General features: G+C 41.5%; 1 protein-coding gene across 1 annotated transcript; it reads left to right on the top strand.

Annotated features, from left to right (window-relative positions):
• The first annotated feature begins 8,304 nt into the window (after positions 1-8,304).
• Positions 8,305-9,396, top strand: LOC125679964 (uncharacterized). The gene has a single exon (XM_048919416.2). The coding sequence runs from the start codon at positions 8,305-8,307 to the stop codon at positions 9,394-9,396; it is 1,092 nt and encodes a 363-aa protein (XP_048775373.2).
• Positions 9,397-15,190: the final 5,794 nt, after the last annotated feature.

The raw sequence follows: 15,190 nt of genomic DNA, 5'->3' as shown, positions 1-15,190 counted from the left end.
CCATACTCAATAATTCTGAAAAGTGGTCCCATCCTCAGGAGGCCATAGATGATAGCCCAACTGCCCGAAACTTAGGGTAGAAAATAATAGTCGGGGTCCTCTAACTTTGATGATTGTTATGTTTCAAGTAAACTGTTCAGGCGAGCTAAAATGTTCAATAAGTTATTAATGTAACAATCGCAATTAACAATCTCTACATGTTAATTGATTTAAGAATTATTTATGAAATATCAATATATTGGTATCACTACTTTGCTAAGAGTTATGCTCCAAATGAACAGTCCAGGCGAGCTAGACTGTTCAATAAGTTATTAACAATCACAATTAACAATCTATGTCATAATTGATTTTAGAATTATTTATGAAATATCAATAAATTGGTATTATTACTTTGCTAAACGTTTTCTTATGTTGATTTTCTTTGAATGACGTCACAGGAAGAAGTAACTGTTGATTTCCATCAAATTTGGCGATTTTCAAATAGATAAATAAACTATTTTATACAACATACAAATAAAATCTATTTTCTGTGCATTTGACCCTCAAGCTACGCCTATGTCTACGTTACGAACTTTAGTAACATTATTCTTTAAAAGGAAAACAACCATTGGTATCACTTTAGTCGTTGACTTAATTGATCAATTTATAGAAGAAATATACTTAAGTTGAAAGAAAACCTTATTGCCGTTATGTAAGAATGAACATGGACCACACCAGGTAATCTACTTAACATGTCTCGGACCATGAATAATCATTAATTTTATTTGTTCCTCTTGCGTCACCAGACGTTTCCATGGACAGGTAGTTCATTGTTTTGACTAACCAGTCTCTATTCATATAAAAAATAACATTTGTCATTGCAAATCAAATTATATGTAATTGTTGCGTAACTAGACTGATCAAGACGAGGTCCTCAATGGGAGTAATTTTATGCGATTTTTAACTTGTGTAAAAATTGTTATATTTTGATCATATTTGAAATATTCAGTCTTCTCTTTCAGTTTTTACAATTTTTGGACTTGTTGGTGAAATAAAGAAGTTGAGCTAATTAAAATGGCCTTTTATAGAATTTCCAATCCCTTCTGGGACCACAGTATAAAAAGGCTGAACATTTCTTAGGAGCACACTTTTATTTGTTGAACTTGCTTAGTTACTATGACTTTTACAATTCTAATATTATGTAGCTTTGCTGGAAGAGCCCTTTGTCAAACCGCAAGACATGGACTTATTGGAAATGCTGGAATTCCAGTTGGACTAAATGGATTTGGGGCTTTGAATGGATTCATCGATTTTGATATTGATCATCCATTATCGGATGTTGATAGTTCAGTTCTTGGTGCCCAGCGAATGATGGGTAGTGGATCTCAAGCCTTTCTTGGACAGCAAGGGTTAATAACACCCCAATCTTTAGGAGAATCATATACCTTACAACAAGGAATTTCCGACCAGGGCCGGATTTCTAGTAGTGGGCAACTTAACGCAAGAGCACACTTTAATAACAGAGACTCGTTTTCATCTTTTACCAGTGGAGATAGCGCAGGCGCTAAAAGCCACTCTGTGACAAACGTGTTGAATGAACCGGGAGACATTGGAACACAACAGTTTGATTCGAGGTCCACTAGGACATTTTCCAGGAATGGTTTCATAATAGAAAAATCTCAATTTTCCCCACGAATTCAAACCAGCATATCACGATTCAACGGACGTCTCCCACAAAGATCAGTCGCTGATTCCAGGAGGAAGAAATTCCGTTCTCCAAATCGGGGAATAACTTCTCGCAGGATTTCGTTTGGATCTCGTGCTTTCAGCCAAATCCCCAAGAGAAGATAGTGAGGAAAACAACTAGCATTTTGGATCTTTTACCATTTAACATCTAACTGACGACAGAAGATATTTGAAAACTTCTTACGACACCAAGGAACGAACTTTGGCCAGCTGTTTCCTTGCAAATTGTTTGCATATGGAGTGACATCACATATCATACTCTTTAATCGGCTTTAATTGCTGCTGAAACCTTTGTCTGCTCTGTTTAATTGGTTATAGAAGTACATATTTATCATATCGTTTGTAATTTTAATATTATTGCAGTCTTATTTGAAACAGATGACATGCTGAAAATTCACTGCGTGAACTGATGTGTTAACTTTTGAGCACGCACATTCTGCGTCGACCTCATAATTTTGAATAGATTTGCACAAAATCTTGATATTCATTACCTTATTTACTTGATAGATATTTGAATTTTCAAGTAAAGTGCTCAAATAGTATATTTTGTTTTCTTTTAAAGAATTATCTAATAGTACAGTGTAGCAGAGGGTGACATCCTCTCACCGACCTGAAGCTCTCTCTTAACATAACACATGTAAAAATACACTGTGTACATCCCCACAAATGGGGGTGGGGAATTCGAAGCATGTAGATTCATATTAACATACAACGGAACACCAGAGATATTTCCTCTTACTCTTACTCGTTCCCCACCTTACAGCTAGATAGGTGAACACTTCAACAATATTCAGCAACCACACGTAGGGATGTCAATTCGATAGATATTTGGTGAAATTTTCAATTAATCTACCAATATATATGATCGCTAATACACATGGTTTCTGCACAAGAAATAGCACTAGGGATTCCCTTTCTTGCCTGCATAATCTTTTGGCGGACTCTTTATAGATTGTTACTAACCTCTATTATGACCCTACATGATGTAAAATCATGAATTTTCAGGTGAGCTCAATTACCCTTAAATGCCTACGTGACCCATTTTTAGGGTTCTATGTGTTTGATTTCATTATTCTCTAGTTCTTTATCAGTTTTGTTTTATTCCATCACCTACAAGTCAATTAGTAGAGAGGTCTGAAATGTGGCATCACCCTCGGGAGGCCCAGGTGGTACCCCTACAGCACCAAACTAAGGGTGGAAAATGATAGCTCTAGGGGCCCCCTTTATTACCTGCATAATCTTTTGGCGGAATATTCAAAGAACAAGTTATTATCAATCTCCATTATGACCCTACATAATGTAAAATTTCAGGTGAGTTTAATTGCCCTCAAAGGCCTATATCACCCCTTTTAAGGGTTGTATATGTTTGACATCATTGTTCTCTAGTGGTTTATCAGTTTGTTTTATTCCAACACCCGTTAGTCAATTATTAGAGAGGTCTGTAAAGTGGCCCCACCCTTGGGAGGCCCCAAGTGGTACCCCTACAGCCCAGAACTGAGGGCGGAAAATAATAGCTCTAGGGGTCCCATTTCTTGCCTCATAATGTTTTAGCGGACTCTTCAAAGAACAAGTTGTTATTAACCTCCAGTTTGACCCTACATGATGTAAAATTTCAGGTGAGCTTAATTGCTCTTAATGGCCTATTTGACCCCTTTTAAGGGTTGTATGTGTTTTACATCATTGTTCTCTAGTCGTTTATCAGTCTTGTTTTATTACAACACCCTTTTGTCAATTATTAGAGAGGTCTGAAAAGTTTTTAAAGTCCACACAATTAAATACAATTTTTAAAAGTCCACACAAAGTCTGAAATATAGTTTTTCACACGGTTTTCACGCGGATTTTGGCCTCTTTGCGGCAGGCTTCCTCTTCTTTTTGGGTGGTTCAGGGTTCGCGCTGGGAACGGGAGAAATCACCTCCTTTTGTTTCGGACAGTCCGCAATCCAATGGCCCACATGCCCACACTTGTAGCACGGGTCGCGCTCTTTACTCTTCCTCACGGTTTTCTGCGGGTAATCTGGCGACCAATGCCCCATTTCCCCACAAGTGAAGCAGGCGTTGTTGGTGGGTTCCTTACGGGATTTGACCGCTGCTATTTCCTCCAGTTTTTTCACCAAGACCCCTGTGTGATTGGCGATTTCATCGGCCAACACGTTGATACGGTTGACAATACCGTCCAGTGTGGTCGTGATGGTCTCAAAATCGGCCCTGGTGATGGGTGAATTTTCTCCACTGAAGGGTGGTTTATTGTATAAACCCAACTCCAGCCCCGTAGCATTCTGCGAATCGGGGTAGAAAAATCCCAAGCTTTGGTCCCTGGGATCCTGAGCCGGGAGAAAAAAGTTCGAGGTCTGAGCCATTTCAGGCTTCTGATCGTCAGCCTTAACTTTCTTTAAATCGACTTGTTTCTGTGCCATGTTAGTTAGCGAGTACCTGAAGATAGAATGAGGTGTGACAACTAGGCTCCGCTTTTATAACTAGCAAGTTTCTAGAATCTCACCGCGTGGCATGCGCAGAACATCTGGCGTTGTAATTCAATAATCTCTCACACCAAATTCGTACGATTCACTGACATCGTAAAAGTTAAAGTAGTTGTTTACACAGGTGATGGCATCTTCTAATTTCCGAGCTCTGGTACACGGAAATCTCACTTCCCTAACGCTTTCCCACAAAGCATGGGTTCCATCCCAAAACAAACACCATACACCTCGTCTGATACGTGTTTTTTTCCAGCCTAACAAAACCCGATACTTTGCGAGTTCCATCAAGCATCGTGTAGAACTGGAAATTGTATATTGGTAAATTTCCGGTACGATTCCTCTAAATCTGAAACAATGTTTTCTTCTGACCACCGATCTAAAACATATTCGAAACACCAATTTCGAGATTCTAAGCATCTTATGTCTTCTCTCCTCCAAATTTTCCCAAACATTTTCATCGTATTCATCCATGTTAATCTCTGGTAATGATATACCTTCCATGTTAATCTCTGATAATGATGCATAAGCGTTAGTTGTACTAAAAAACATTCTCTCTCACCTTTGACCCCGTTTAGCGCGTGACCACGTGGTGGCCACCTGGCGCTGCAGCGTGTGTGTGTGTGTGTATGTGTGTGTGTGTGTGTGTGTGTGTGAGAGAGAGAGAGAGAGAGAGAGAGAGAGAGAGAGAGACTGATTTTCTGGAAACAGCTGTCGCGCGCGCAGAACACCTTGCAAAAAAGTATTGCATCATGAGAAAAAAAATACTGACGACCTTAGTACACTATCAAATAAACAAGTTTTAATAGCTCTGAAAAATAAAAACCTCTGAAAAATGAAATAAAAAGCTCTGTTTTTCTCTCTCTTATTTTATTGTATTCACCATGGGTGGAACTTCCAACACTAGGTTAGACAGTCATGCTTATATCATAAATTTTGTCAAGATTGTTGAAAATTCGTCATGGTATAACTCTACTAGAACCTATGTGCAATCAGCGATACCCGAGGTGGGGAATCTTGACAGCTTTCGGAGGATTGCTAGATCGTTAGCTAAAGACACAAATCCTGGGCGACTAATCATGATCTATCTGTATGCCGAGGAGCTCAAGAAAATCATCCCAGATCAAACCCGAGACATCGAGATCATTCTACAAGAAAGTTTACAAGAGGGGTTCATGGAAATGATGCGTTTTAACTAGTTTTCTTCATTAACGAATCATGGCTGGAAGTGACAACATCGCAGAAAAAGCGCATAAACATGTATTACAATGCCTCGAGAAAAGAGAAGACGATGTGGTGTTTCGATATGCTAAAAAGTATCTGATATCAAGAGTGTTTCCAACCACCCTAGACGAATATTCATACCTATCCGAGTGTGAGACCAAGAACATCGACAGCGAGGAGGGAATGATGGTGATTCATATCGTGGGGGAGGAATTCAAGAAACGCATGCCAGAAAAAAAAAAACCCACCGAGATTGAACGTATCACAAGGGACTGGCTTCGAGAAGTGTACATAAAGTATAAACGACTTTAATCATTTCATTTATGAAATCATGACTGAGAGGGACAACCATACATGCCAACTTTTCCGATTTGTGCGGGATTCTCCCGATTTGAAGCAGTTGAAAAGGCAAATCCCGATATCCCGATCGGGATTGCAAAAATACCCCGAAATCCCGGACAACACAGAAAAAACATTTGTCGTACAGTGTATTGAGGAGGTAGAAAACTTACCATACATTGAATTTATCAAAGCCTATATGAAATTGGAATTATTTCCAATCACTCCCGACCAATATTCATGGATATGCAGCCATCTAATCGAAAACCGTATCCGCACATCGGTCTTGATTCATTTAATAGGGGATGAATTAAAGAGAACAATGCCAAACCACACACCCGAGATCGAGACCCTCCGAGTGCAGTATCTTCACGACATGTACATCAAAATACGAGAAAATGCGTAACCTTTAATCTGGACAACAATGAAGTGTATCAGTTACCCGCAGAAGACCGAAAAAGTATCTGGATGACTGTAGCCGCCGATCGATATCGATTCCAAAGAAGAATTCAGACTGTTGAGAACATTTTAAAACTTATCTTAGAAAAACTTTTTTTAAAAATTGTAAGTGACATGAATAAAAAAATTGTTTAAAAACGTAGATTGTGTTTGTTGAGTCTCTCAGAGGAAGGGTTTATTTTATTTCTCAGGAGAAAAATCCTAAAAGTGGATTGAAAATCAGGTAGAATAGGGTGTTTTCTATTGTATACAGGTTATTCATCATTTTTATAGGTGTACATGTCCGAGAAATAAATACTTTAAGTGGCTGTGAAAGTGGATTTCACCCCGACTCGAACTCTTTGATCTTTGGATATCCCCGAAGCTCAGCAGCATAAAAATAGTTTTGATGGATTCACCGTCTCAGAATCTATGAGATAGAATCCTCAACTTAAATCTATCGCATGTCTAGAAAAAGTAAATGAGAAAAAACTCTCCTCTCGAAAGCACAAATCCGCCATTTTGTCGGTCGCCATCTTGGCTTCGTCTCCGAACCGAGGGATGTTTTCGAGGAGGTCCGCGCTCTCTTCTCATATAACGACGTTCTCGCCAGTTCGCTTCACTGTCAGTCCAGGAGGTTGAGTTGCAGTTCACAGCTTTAAATCCATAACAGTGGCTAGTGGCTAGTGCTCAGTGTTCAGTGTTTCCTGTGTATCCTGTGTATCCTTTGTGTGTCCTGGTATATCGTATGTATATTGTATATTGAGTGCTTTTGTATTGTCTCTTGTGTTATTAGAAAGCGTTAAATTACTTGTTACTTGCTACCTGGTATTATGAAATACCAGGTAAACATCACGCGGACCGACCACAAGCCGGTCGGTCCCGAAATAAATCCCAAACTTAAGGAATTCCTTAAGACACATGGGATTCACCGTTCCATCACGGGACCCCTCTCGGTAAGTGGGGGTCTTTGGGTAAAAGTGGGTTGTATTGCCCACCTAACGTCCATCCTTGACAAACTCCCTGGGAGTTTCCATGTTGGTGGACAATACAAAGTGGCCATAGGCCAGCAACATCGATACAAATGTATCGAAATATACGGGGTTCTTAAAACCCAAAATCTAAAGATCATCAGGGATCAACTAAACAAAGCTTACCCTGAGGCAAGCATCTTAACAATTGTTAGACTCTTAAAGTCTGGCAATAAAAACAAAGCCAAGCTCGCGTGTGATGAGAAAGTGTCATCATACATTAAACATACAATACTTAAAACACAAAAACCTACAACGTACATCCCGCAACCAACAATGTGCAACAAATGCCACGGTTATCGCACGGGCATAATAAAGCCTTGTCCTGCCCTAAATGTGGAGGCGAACATGACTCCAAGTCATATACCAATGACAAAAAATCTTGTCCAAACTGCAAGGGCAACCATTCTGCTTATTACAAAGGTTGCCCTTACTTCAAAGTCCACTCGTTGGCAATGACCCTGCACGTGCAGGAAGGCAAGTCATATGCAGACTGCCTAAAACAATCCTGGAACACCAGCAAGATTGTTAACCAGCCACAAAAACCGGTCCAAACACATGACCAAACAAATATTACTGTTCCCTTGGGTGAACTAGTGACAAAGATCATACAACTTGTGGAAGTAGGTCTTTCCGAGTTGCAACCTGCCAAAGCAGTTGCTGCGGCAGACAAAATGCGATCTAATGTCGCAAATATTTTTGGAGGCTTGCTTAAAGCTCCCTCCAAAAAATCTCAACCCTCCACAACTGGGGCAAACTCTGGGCCTAAACATAACACAGCCAAATCACACACACAAACAAACACAACAAATAAACAAACAAACACAAAACCCACACCCCAAAAACCACTATCTGCACAAACGGTGTCACCAACACCAGGCAAGAAGAGGGGTCGATCTCCTGGCACAGAAGATGACACGTCATCTCCCTGTCATAAACAGGTCATCTTGTCTAGCTCACAATTATGTGAGCAGCTAGATGAATTCGACCTCTCCTTGCTAGATGATACACCATCAAAGGAGATAATGGTCTCACACTTGTAGTTACACACCAAACATAATCCAGACTTGACTATGGACGGATTCAGTGTCTTACAATGGAATGCTCGAGGTCTTCGGACCAACATTGGTCAACTCAAGCAACTAATTCAAGAAAGGTATCCTTCAGTCATATGTGTACAGGAGACGTGGTTGCAGACACACCACAAGTCACCGAGCGTGCCAGGGTATGACACTATACGACAAGACAGACCTCATCGACAAGGCGGTGGGCTAATCACCTTCATATCTAACACTATAGCTTACCACAAAGTACAAATCAACTATGACTTAGGTCCAGTTGAAGTGGTCGGCACTCAAATTAAACTCAATACAGGTTTCATTAATATCTTAAACATATACATACCGCCTCAGGATACTCAACATCTTCAAGCTGCATTTGCACGTCTTTCTCAAACCTTCCCTACAAACACAATCTACTTGGGAGATTTCAACATACATCACCCAGTCCTGGGAGCCAACAAAAAGGACAAAGCAGGAGAGGACGTCATCCAGTGGGTAGATGATCAAAACTTAGTCATACTTAACGATGGATCCCCTACTGGGATTGATCCAAATACTGGTAACACCACAGCATTGGATGTAACCATCGTACCACACACCATATCGGCCACGTCCGATTGGATAGTTATACAAGACCCCTGTGGATCAGATCATCTCCCCATCATCTCTAACTTTTCCCTTACTCCATACATGGAAACCATTACATTACCAAAATCTTGGGTCTACGCTAAAGCCAACTGGGCCAAATTTGCCCATATACTTAGTGCAATTCAAGTTGATCAAATTGCAGATAACAACATAGATAAATATCTAGACAATATCAACAAGGCTATTTTTCAAGCAGCTGAACACTCCATACCCAGGACGTCAGGTAAAACAGTCACCAGGCCAATTAACCCTGGTTGGACAGACAACTGCACTCAAGCCAGGAAAGCTAGCAGGAAAGCCTTTAAGGAATTCCAGCAGGGACACATCTCCAAGACAGAATACAACAGAGCATGTAAACACACAAAACATGTCATCTTCCAAGAACAGCAAACTCACTGGCAAAACACTCAATCTACCATTTGCATTGCACGAACTCAGGCAAGCTCTCACACATAACAAAAACACTGCACTAGGAGGGGACAACATTACATACCTCATCCTAAAACACCTCCCTCCAAATTTCACGAACATTATACTTCATTTCTACAATCAACTATTTATAAAAAAACCAATTTCCAACATGTTGGAGAAATGCCATAGTCATTCCAATACCTAAATCAGGCAAGAATCACCATGTTCCTGATTCCTAGAGACCAATATCACTAACCTCACACTTGTGCAAAACTTTCGAAAAAATGCTCAACACCAGGTTGAGATGGTTTCTAAATAAACAAAGCAAACTCGACCCTGCACAGAGTGGATTCCGCCCAGGTCGCAGTACAATAAACAATCTTGTCCAGCTGGAAACCAAAGTACTAACAGGAATGGCAAACAGTCAATACACAGGAGCGGTCTTCATCGACATCTCTAAAGCCTTCGATCTGGTCTGGCATGATGGACTTATATATAAGCTTCGTCATCAGTTCCACATCACTGGCAACACACTCTGCTTCATCAGGTCATTCCTCAAAGACAGGAAAATACAGGTCACTGTAAACCAGTCCAATTCGGATCCGCACACCTTGGACAATGGTACACCACAGGGTTCTGTTATCAGTCCTACACTTTTCAATATCATGATCAACGACTTATCATCCACAATACAACACCATAAACAACCATACCAAGTGGCTGATCTCTCCCAGTTTGCAGATGACACGCAAATTCACCACACAAGTCGCTCTATTAAAATCATCAACATTAGCTTGCAAAGCACTCTAGACTCAATTTCAAACTGGTCCATCCAGTGGTGTTTCAAGCTATCGCAACATAAAACTGTCGCAATCTTATTTGGCAAAACTAATCCAAGGCACACTAACTACAAATCCCAGCTAAAACTCTACCTAAGAAATCAACCCATCAAGGCAGAATCACAAGTAACCTTTCTGGGAGTCATCTTCGACGAACATATGACATTCAAAGCTCACGTCGAAAAACTCAAAATTAAATGCTGCAAAATACTAAATCTTATGCGTTGTGTTTCAGGCACAAAATTCGGTGCTGACAAACAAATTCTTCTAATGCTATACAAATCTCTTCTTAGATCTACACTTGACTACGGATGCCAGGCTTATAACTCAGGTTACAAGACCTATCTTCAAAGTCTGGACAGGATCCAAGAGTCGGCACTCCGAATTGCACTTAGAGCTCACCACAAAACAGACAAAAACACAGTCCTACTGGAATCGGGAGAACTACCACTTAATCTACGCAGACTATAACTTTCTATAAGGTACTGGGTTAGGGTCTTCTCTGACAAAACAAATCCTACAAATACATTATTGCCAGCACCACATACATACGCATACACTGACATCAAATCCAGCGAAATGTGGGGCGAGGATAAGAGAAATGGACCATTTGGTTACCAAATATGGAAGTATGCAAACACCAACCAAACAATTGCTACCAATGGCTCCATGGACTTTACCTCCTCCTACAGTTTGCACCAATATCGGCAGTGCAATCACCAAAAAGCACAGTAACCCATTACAAATCAAAGCAATTGCACTGCAACACATAGACATACACTACCAAGGCTTCCAAAAAATCTACACTGATGGAAGTAAAGAACCCACCACAGGCAAAACGGGTGCAGTCATCTACGACCCCAGCGGTCCCATAGAGGAGGGGTATATATGCACGGACAACATCTATGTCTACTCGACGGAGATGGTCGCCCTAATTGCTGCACTCAAATACATTCACAATAAGGGATATCGGAGAACGGTAATTCTCAGTTACTCCCTTATTGCACTACAAACACTACAATCATTTCAAACTAGTAGGCCAGATCTTCTCAACACTATCCTCACCCTCTTGCATCACTCCACACAATATAACCAACACATCCTATTCCAGTGGATACCTTCACATGTCGGCATTCAAGGAAACGAGACTGTCGACAACACTGCAAAACAATCACTAGGTCATAACATTGTTACATATGACATATCGCTAGGGGTCAGAGAAATTTACAGCTCCATACATCGCGCTATAATTGGCATCTACAAACAACAGCTAAACTCAAACACCAAACTCATATCTAAAATCAAATCCAACCCATGCTCAAAACCTCTCAAATATCACTCTAACATACACTATGACAAAATCATCACACGCTTGAGGGTAGGAACAACCAATCTATTGGGCGATTTAGGTCAGTACACCAGGCACACAAACAACAAATGTACACACTGCCAGGTCCCAGAAACAATCGCCCATTACCTTTTACACTGTCCACTTCACAACCACTACAGAACAAACCTCATACAAACACTACATGCAGCAGGAGTCACTACCTTTGACCTTCACACTCTGCTAACCATATCCGCCTGCAACATTAACACCATCGTACCAGCAATATTAAACTTTATCACATCCACAGGATATACTAACTACATCTAAGTGTGACTAATTGCTCTTGGCTCGAACTCCGTATCTTATTGCAGAGATGCCCCAGTTGGGGTAGGATTCAACCATTTGTTTTTGGCTGCATCTTCTCTCATCCTCTTTCATCGTAGCGGTTTGTGTGGCGTTGGCACTATGTCAGGTCAGAATTTGTCTGCTGACAGTGGCCCGGGGCTTAACCTTGTGCCGGTGCCAATTGCCTCATGGATACGCTGCATCACATCCATCCATACTCAATATCTAAGTTCTACTAATTGCTTTTGGCTCGAACTCCCTATCTTATTGTAGAGATGCCACAGTTGGGGTAGGATTCGACCACTTGCCTTTGGTGGCATCTTCCCTCATTCTCATTATTCTCTATCATCGTAGCGGTTTCTGTGGCGTTGGCACTATGTCAGGTCAGAAGTTGTCTGCTGGCAGTGGTCCGGGGCTTAACCCTGGGCCGGTGTCAAATGTCTCATTAACACGCTGCGTCACATCCATACATACTCAATACACGCCCATCCTTACTCATTTACTTACACCATCAACTGTCTGACACTCCTGAAGTAACACCTCTGGTGACGGGAGTGGCTGACAGTTATACATTTTAACCTTTAAGGGCTACTGCAGGTATCAGTCACTTCTGCTAACTGTAGTTTCCCGGCTATAACACATGCCCACCGCCATTAAAATTTATACACCAAAACATACCATAAACATATCACTTACCCTTGGCAGTTTATGCTTATACCTTTACCCAAATAACATACCCTCCTCAACTAATTCCTTTTATATAATGTTAAAAACACCCCCCCCCAAAAAAAAACAACAACCCAACAACCCCCCCCCCCCAAAAAAAAACACCCACCCCCCAAAAAACCCCAACCAATAATACTAACATACATGTTTTTCCTTAAAATAACACAAATTACAGCCAACACTCAAACACAAAATCTCTAAGTCTTTAATATTAAACTTCCCATTTAGGCCTATTAAACTATTTTAATATATCCAGGCATATCCTGGATTAAATATAGGATTCAGAATCCTATTCCCTGTATTATCAATAAGCGTATGCTCCTTAATAGGGTATAAAGCTCTCTGTATTATAGTTTAAATTAGACACACATACACTTAAATTCATCAAGTAAATCTTTATACAATAACGCATCGGTGCAAGAGGCCAACTATCTATTAAAGACAGTGGTCTAACGCGTCTTCTATGGCTTTCTCATAGAGTCATGGACGTGCGAGCCTTGTCAACTCCACGTTAAACACTTTCGGCCATAAATACATTTGCATTCACACAACTATCCTTCTGCTTTCGGCCAGTAACTAAGGAAATCTAGGCGACTATCTAAATTATTTAGAAAAATTCAATCACAGAGCTGGTGGGTTTCTGCACTGGATCCGATGGGGTGCTCCCTCCGTACCTCCTTTGCCGCCTCCTAAACACAGTCTTCAAGAAGACCGTCTCCCCGATTTTACTGAGGGAGATCCGAGGGTCGATCGACCACAGATGAAGAATAACAAGCTACCTTCAAGAAGCCCTTCCCCCGACTGTACTGTGGGGGATCCGTGGGCGATCGACTCTAGGAAGAGGATAAGGACCCATCTACTACCTTCTGGAGGACCTTACCATCCCCGGATCTTCAAGAAGACCTGTCCCCGTTTCCAGGGGATCCGAGGGTCGACCAGCAGTGCCCCTGCTGGGCAGTCTGCACTTTAAATCTTCACCATCATCATCATCATCGCTTCACTGGTGACCCAGTAACGTTTAGATGATTTTAAGCTTTGGAAAACATAATGTCGACGAGCGGGATGATCTTTGCCACCTTGCCGGGAATGAGATACCGGCTGCTGCTCCTTACCGAGCGGAACGATGGCGGGGAATGGGAAATCACTACCACCCGAGAATTGACCCAGTTTAGCCCTCTGGATAGCGTGGGAGTGATGGAGTTGGTCAACCAGGTGCGCCGACGTTACGAGCGCCCTGGACGGGGCCGCACCAGCCGTAGGACAGCTCGTATGTCCACCCCCAGACGTCTCCCCCAACCATCAACAGACAGTCCATCCCAACCCGGACTCTCCGAACAACCCTTACCATCGATACTGCGGGGGTACTCCCCGTCATCGCTTTCCCCAGAGCCTGCCACTAACCCGAGAGCGAGCCCGGATCAAGTGGTGCCTCAAACACCGACGCCCCCGTCAACCCCTGCGAGACCTCTATTTCTTTCTAAATCCTGAATTCGCTCAGACATGATGATGAAAAGTGACAATGTGACGTCTGTATCACGTTTTTATAACCCTCTACCACGAGCACACTTTCCCACCTGTCCAGCTTAACTCGTCCACACACCTGACACCTGCAACTTGCACCTGCTTAGCCCCGCCTCTTGATAGACTTTGACTCTGTGTAAAATTGTGTTTCAGATTTGTGTTAACTCATATTCAATTGTTCATTTAATAAATGTGTGAACTTAAATAAAAAGTTTTCATTCTTTAAAACAATGATAAACTCTTTACATGTTAACCGAATTCCGTTTTTATAGAACTACCGAATAGCTGAGCTCATTGTTTACAAAACAAAGACAAAGCGATTTTCAGAAAATAGGCGCTTTCCGAGAAATCAAAACGAAAGTGCCCCGTTCTGGGGACTTTAAAAATTGTGTTCAGTTGTTGTGTAAACTTTTAATTGTTCATTTAATAAAAACTGTAAACTTTAAACCATTGTTCTTTCATTATATAACTGGGGAAATATCTGGACTTGTATACACACACCGACTTTTAGAAAAGTCAATTTGAACGTTCACACGCTATCTGCTCAGATTGACCTTCCCACCTGGCCAGCTTGACCTCGCCACCTGACCACCTGGCCAGCTTGACCCCCGCTGACCCCTACACTCAGGTGAATACCTGCACTCAAATATGCACTCATTTGACCCGTCTATAAAACTTGCACTCAAAACTGCACTCAGTTGACCCGTCTATCTAGCGGGGCTATACTACTATCGGAGATGTGCACTGGTCAAGTCCAGCTAAATACCCACTCAGGTGTGATAATCACATTTGGGGTATATTTTGGCTACCTGAAGGAAATATGGCGGATAAGATGAGAAATGTGTACGTATTTATTACTTCATACATGTAGTTACGATTGCATCGTGATAAGACCGTGTTGACCGGCATTACGACGTCACAGAACCCAAAGATGCTGGATCACCCCGGATGGATAGAATTTTGCATCCGGCGTCGACCATTTCATGATCCGTGAATGTGTGAAAGGGGCTTAAGGATGTACTCTACATCGTCATAATGGCTGACATCCTTTTTAAAAGAAAGCGCGAAAATATAGATA

This window comes from Ostrea edulis, chromosome 2, assembly GCF_947568905.1.
Source record: "Ostrea edulis chromosome 2, xbOstEdul1.1, whole genome shotgun sequence".
Classification (NCBI taxonomy): domain Eukaryota; kingdom Metazoa; phylum Mollusca; class Bivalvia; order Ostreida; family Ostreidae; genus Ostrea; species Ostrea edulis.
Note: the sequence above shows the minus strand (reverse complement) of the source record. Positions and strands in the feature narration are given on the sequence as shown.

What these genes read in the sequence shown, in the direction of transcription:
- LOC125679964 (XM_048919416.2), top strand. Translation starts at nt 8,305, where the DNA reads ATGGACGGATTCAGTGTCTTACAATGGAATGCTCGAGGTCTTCGGACC.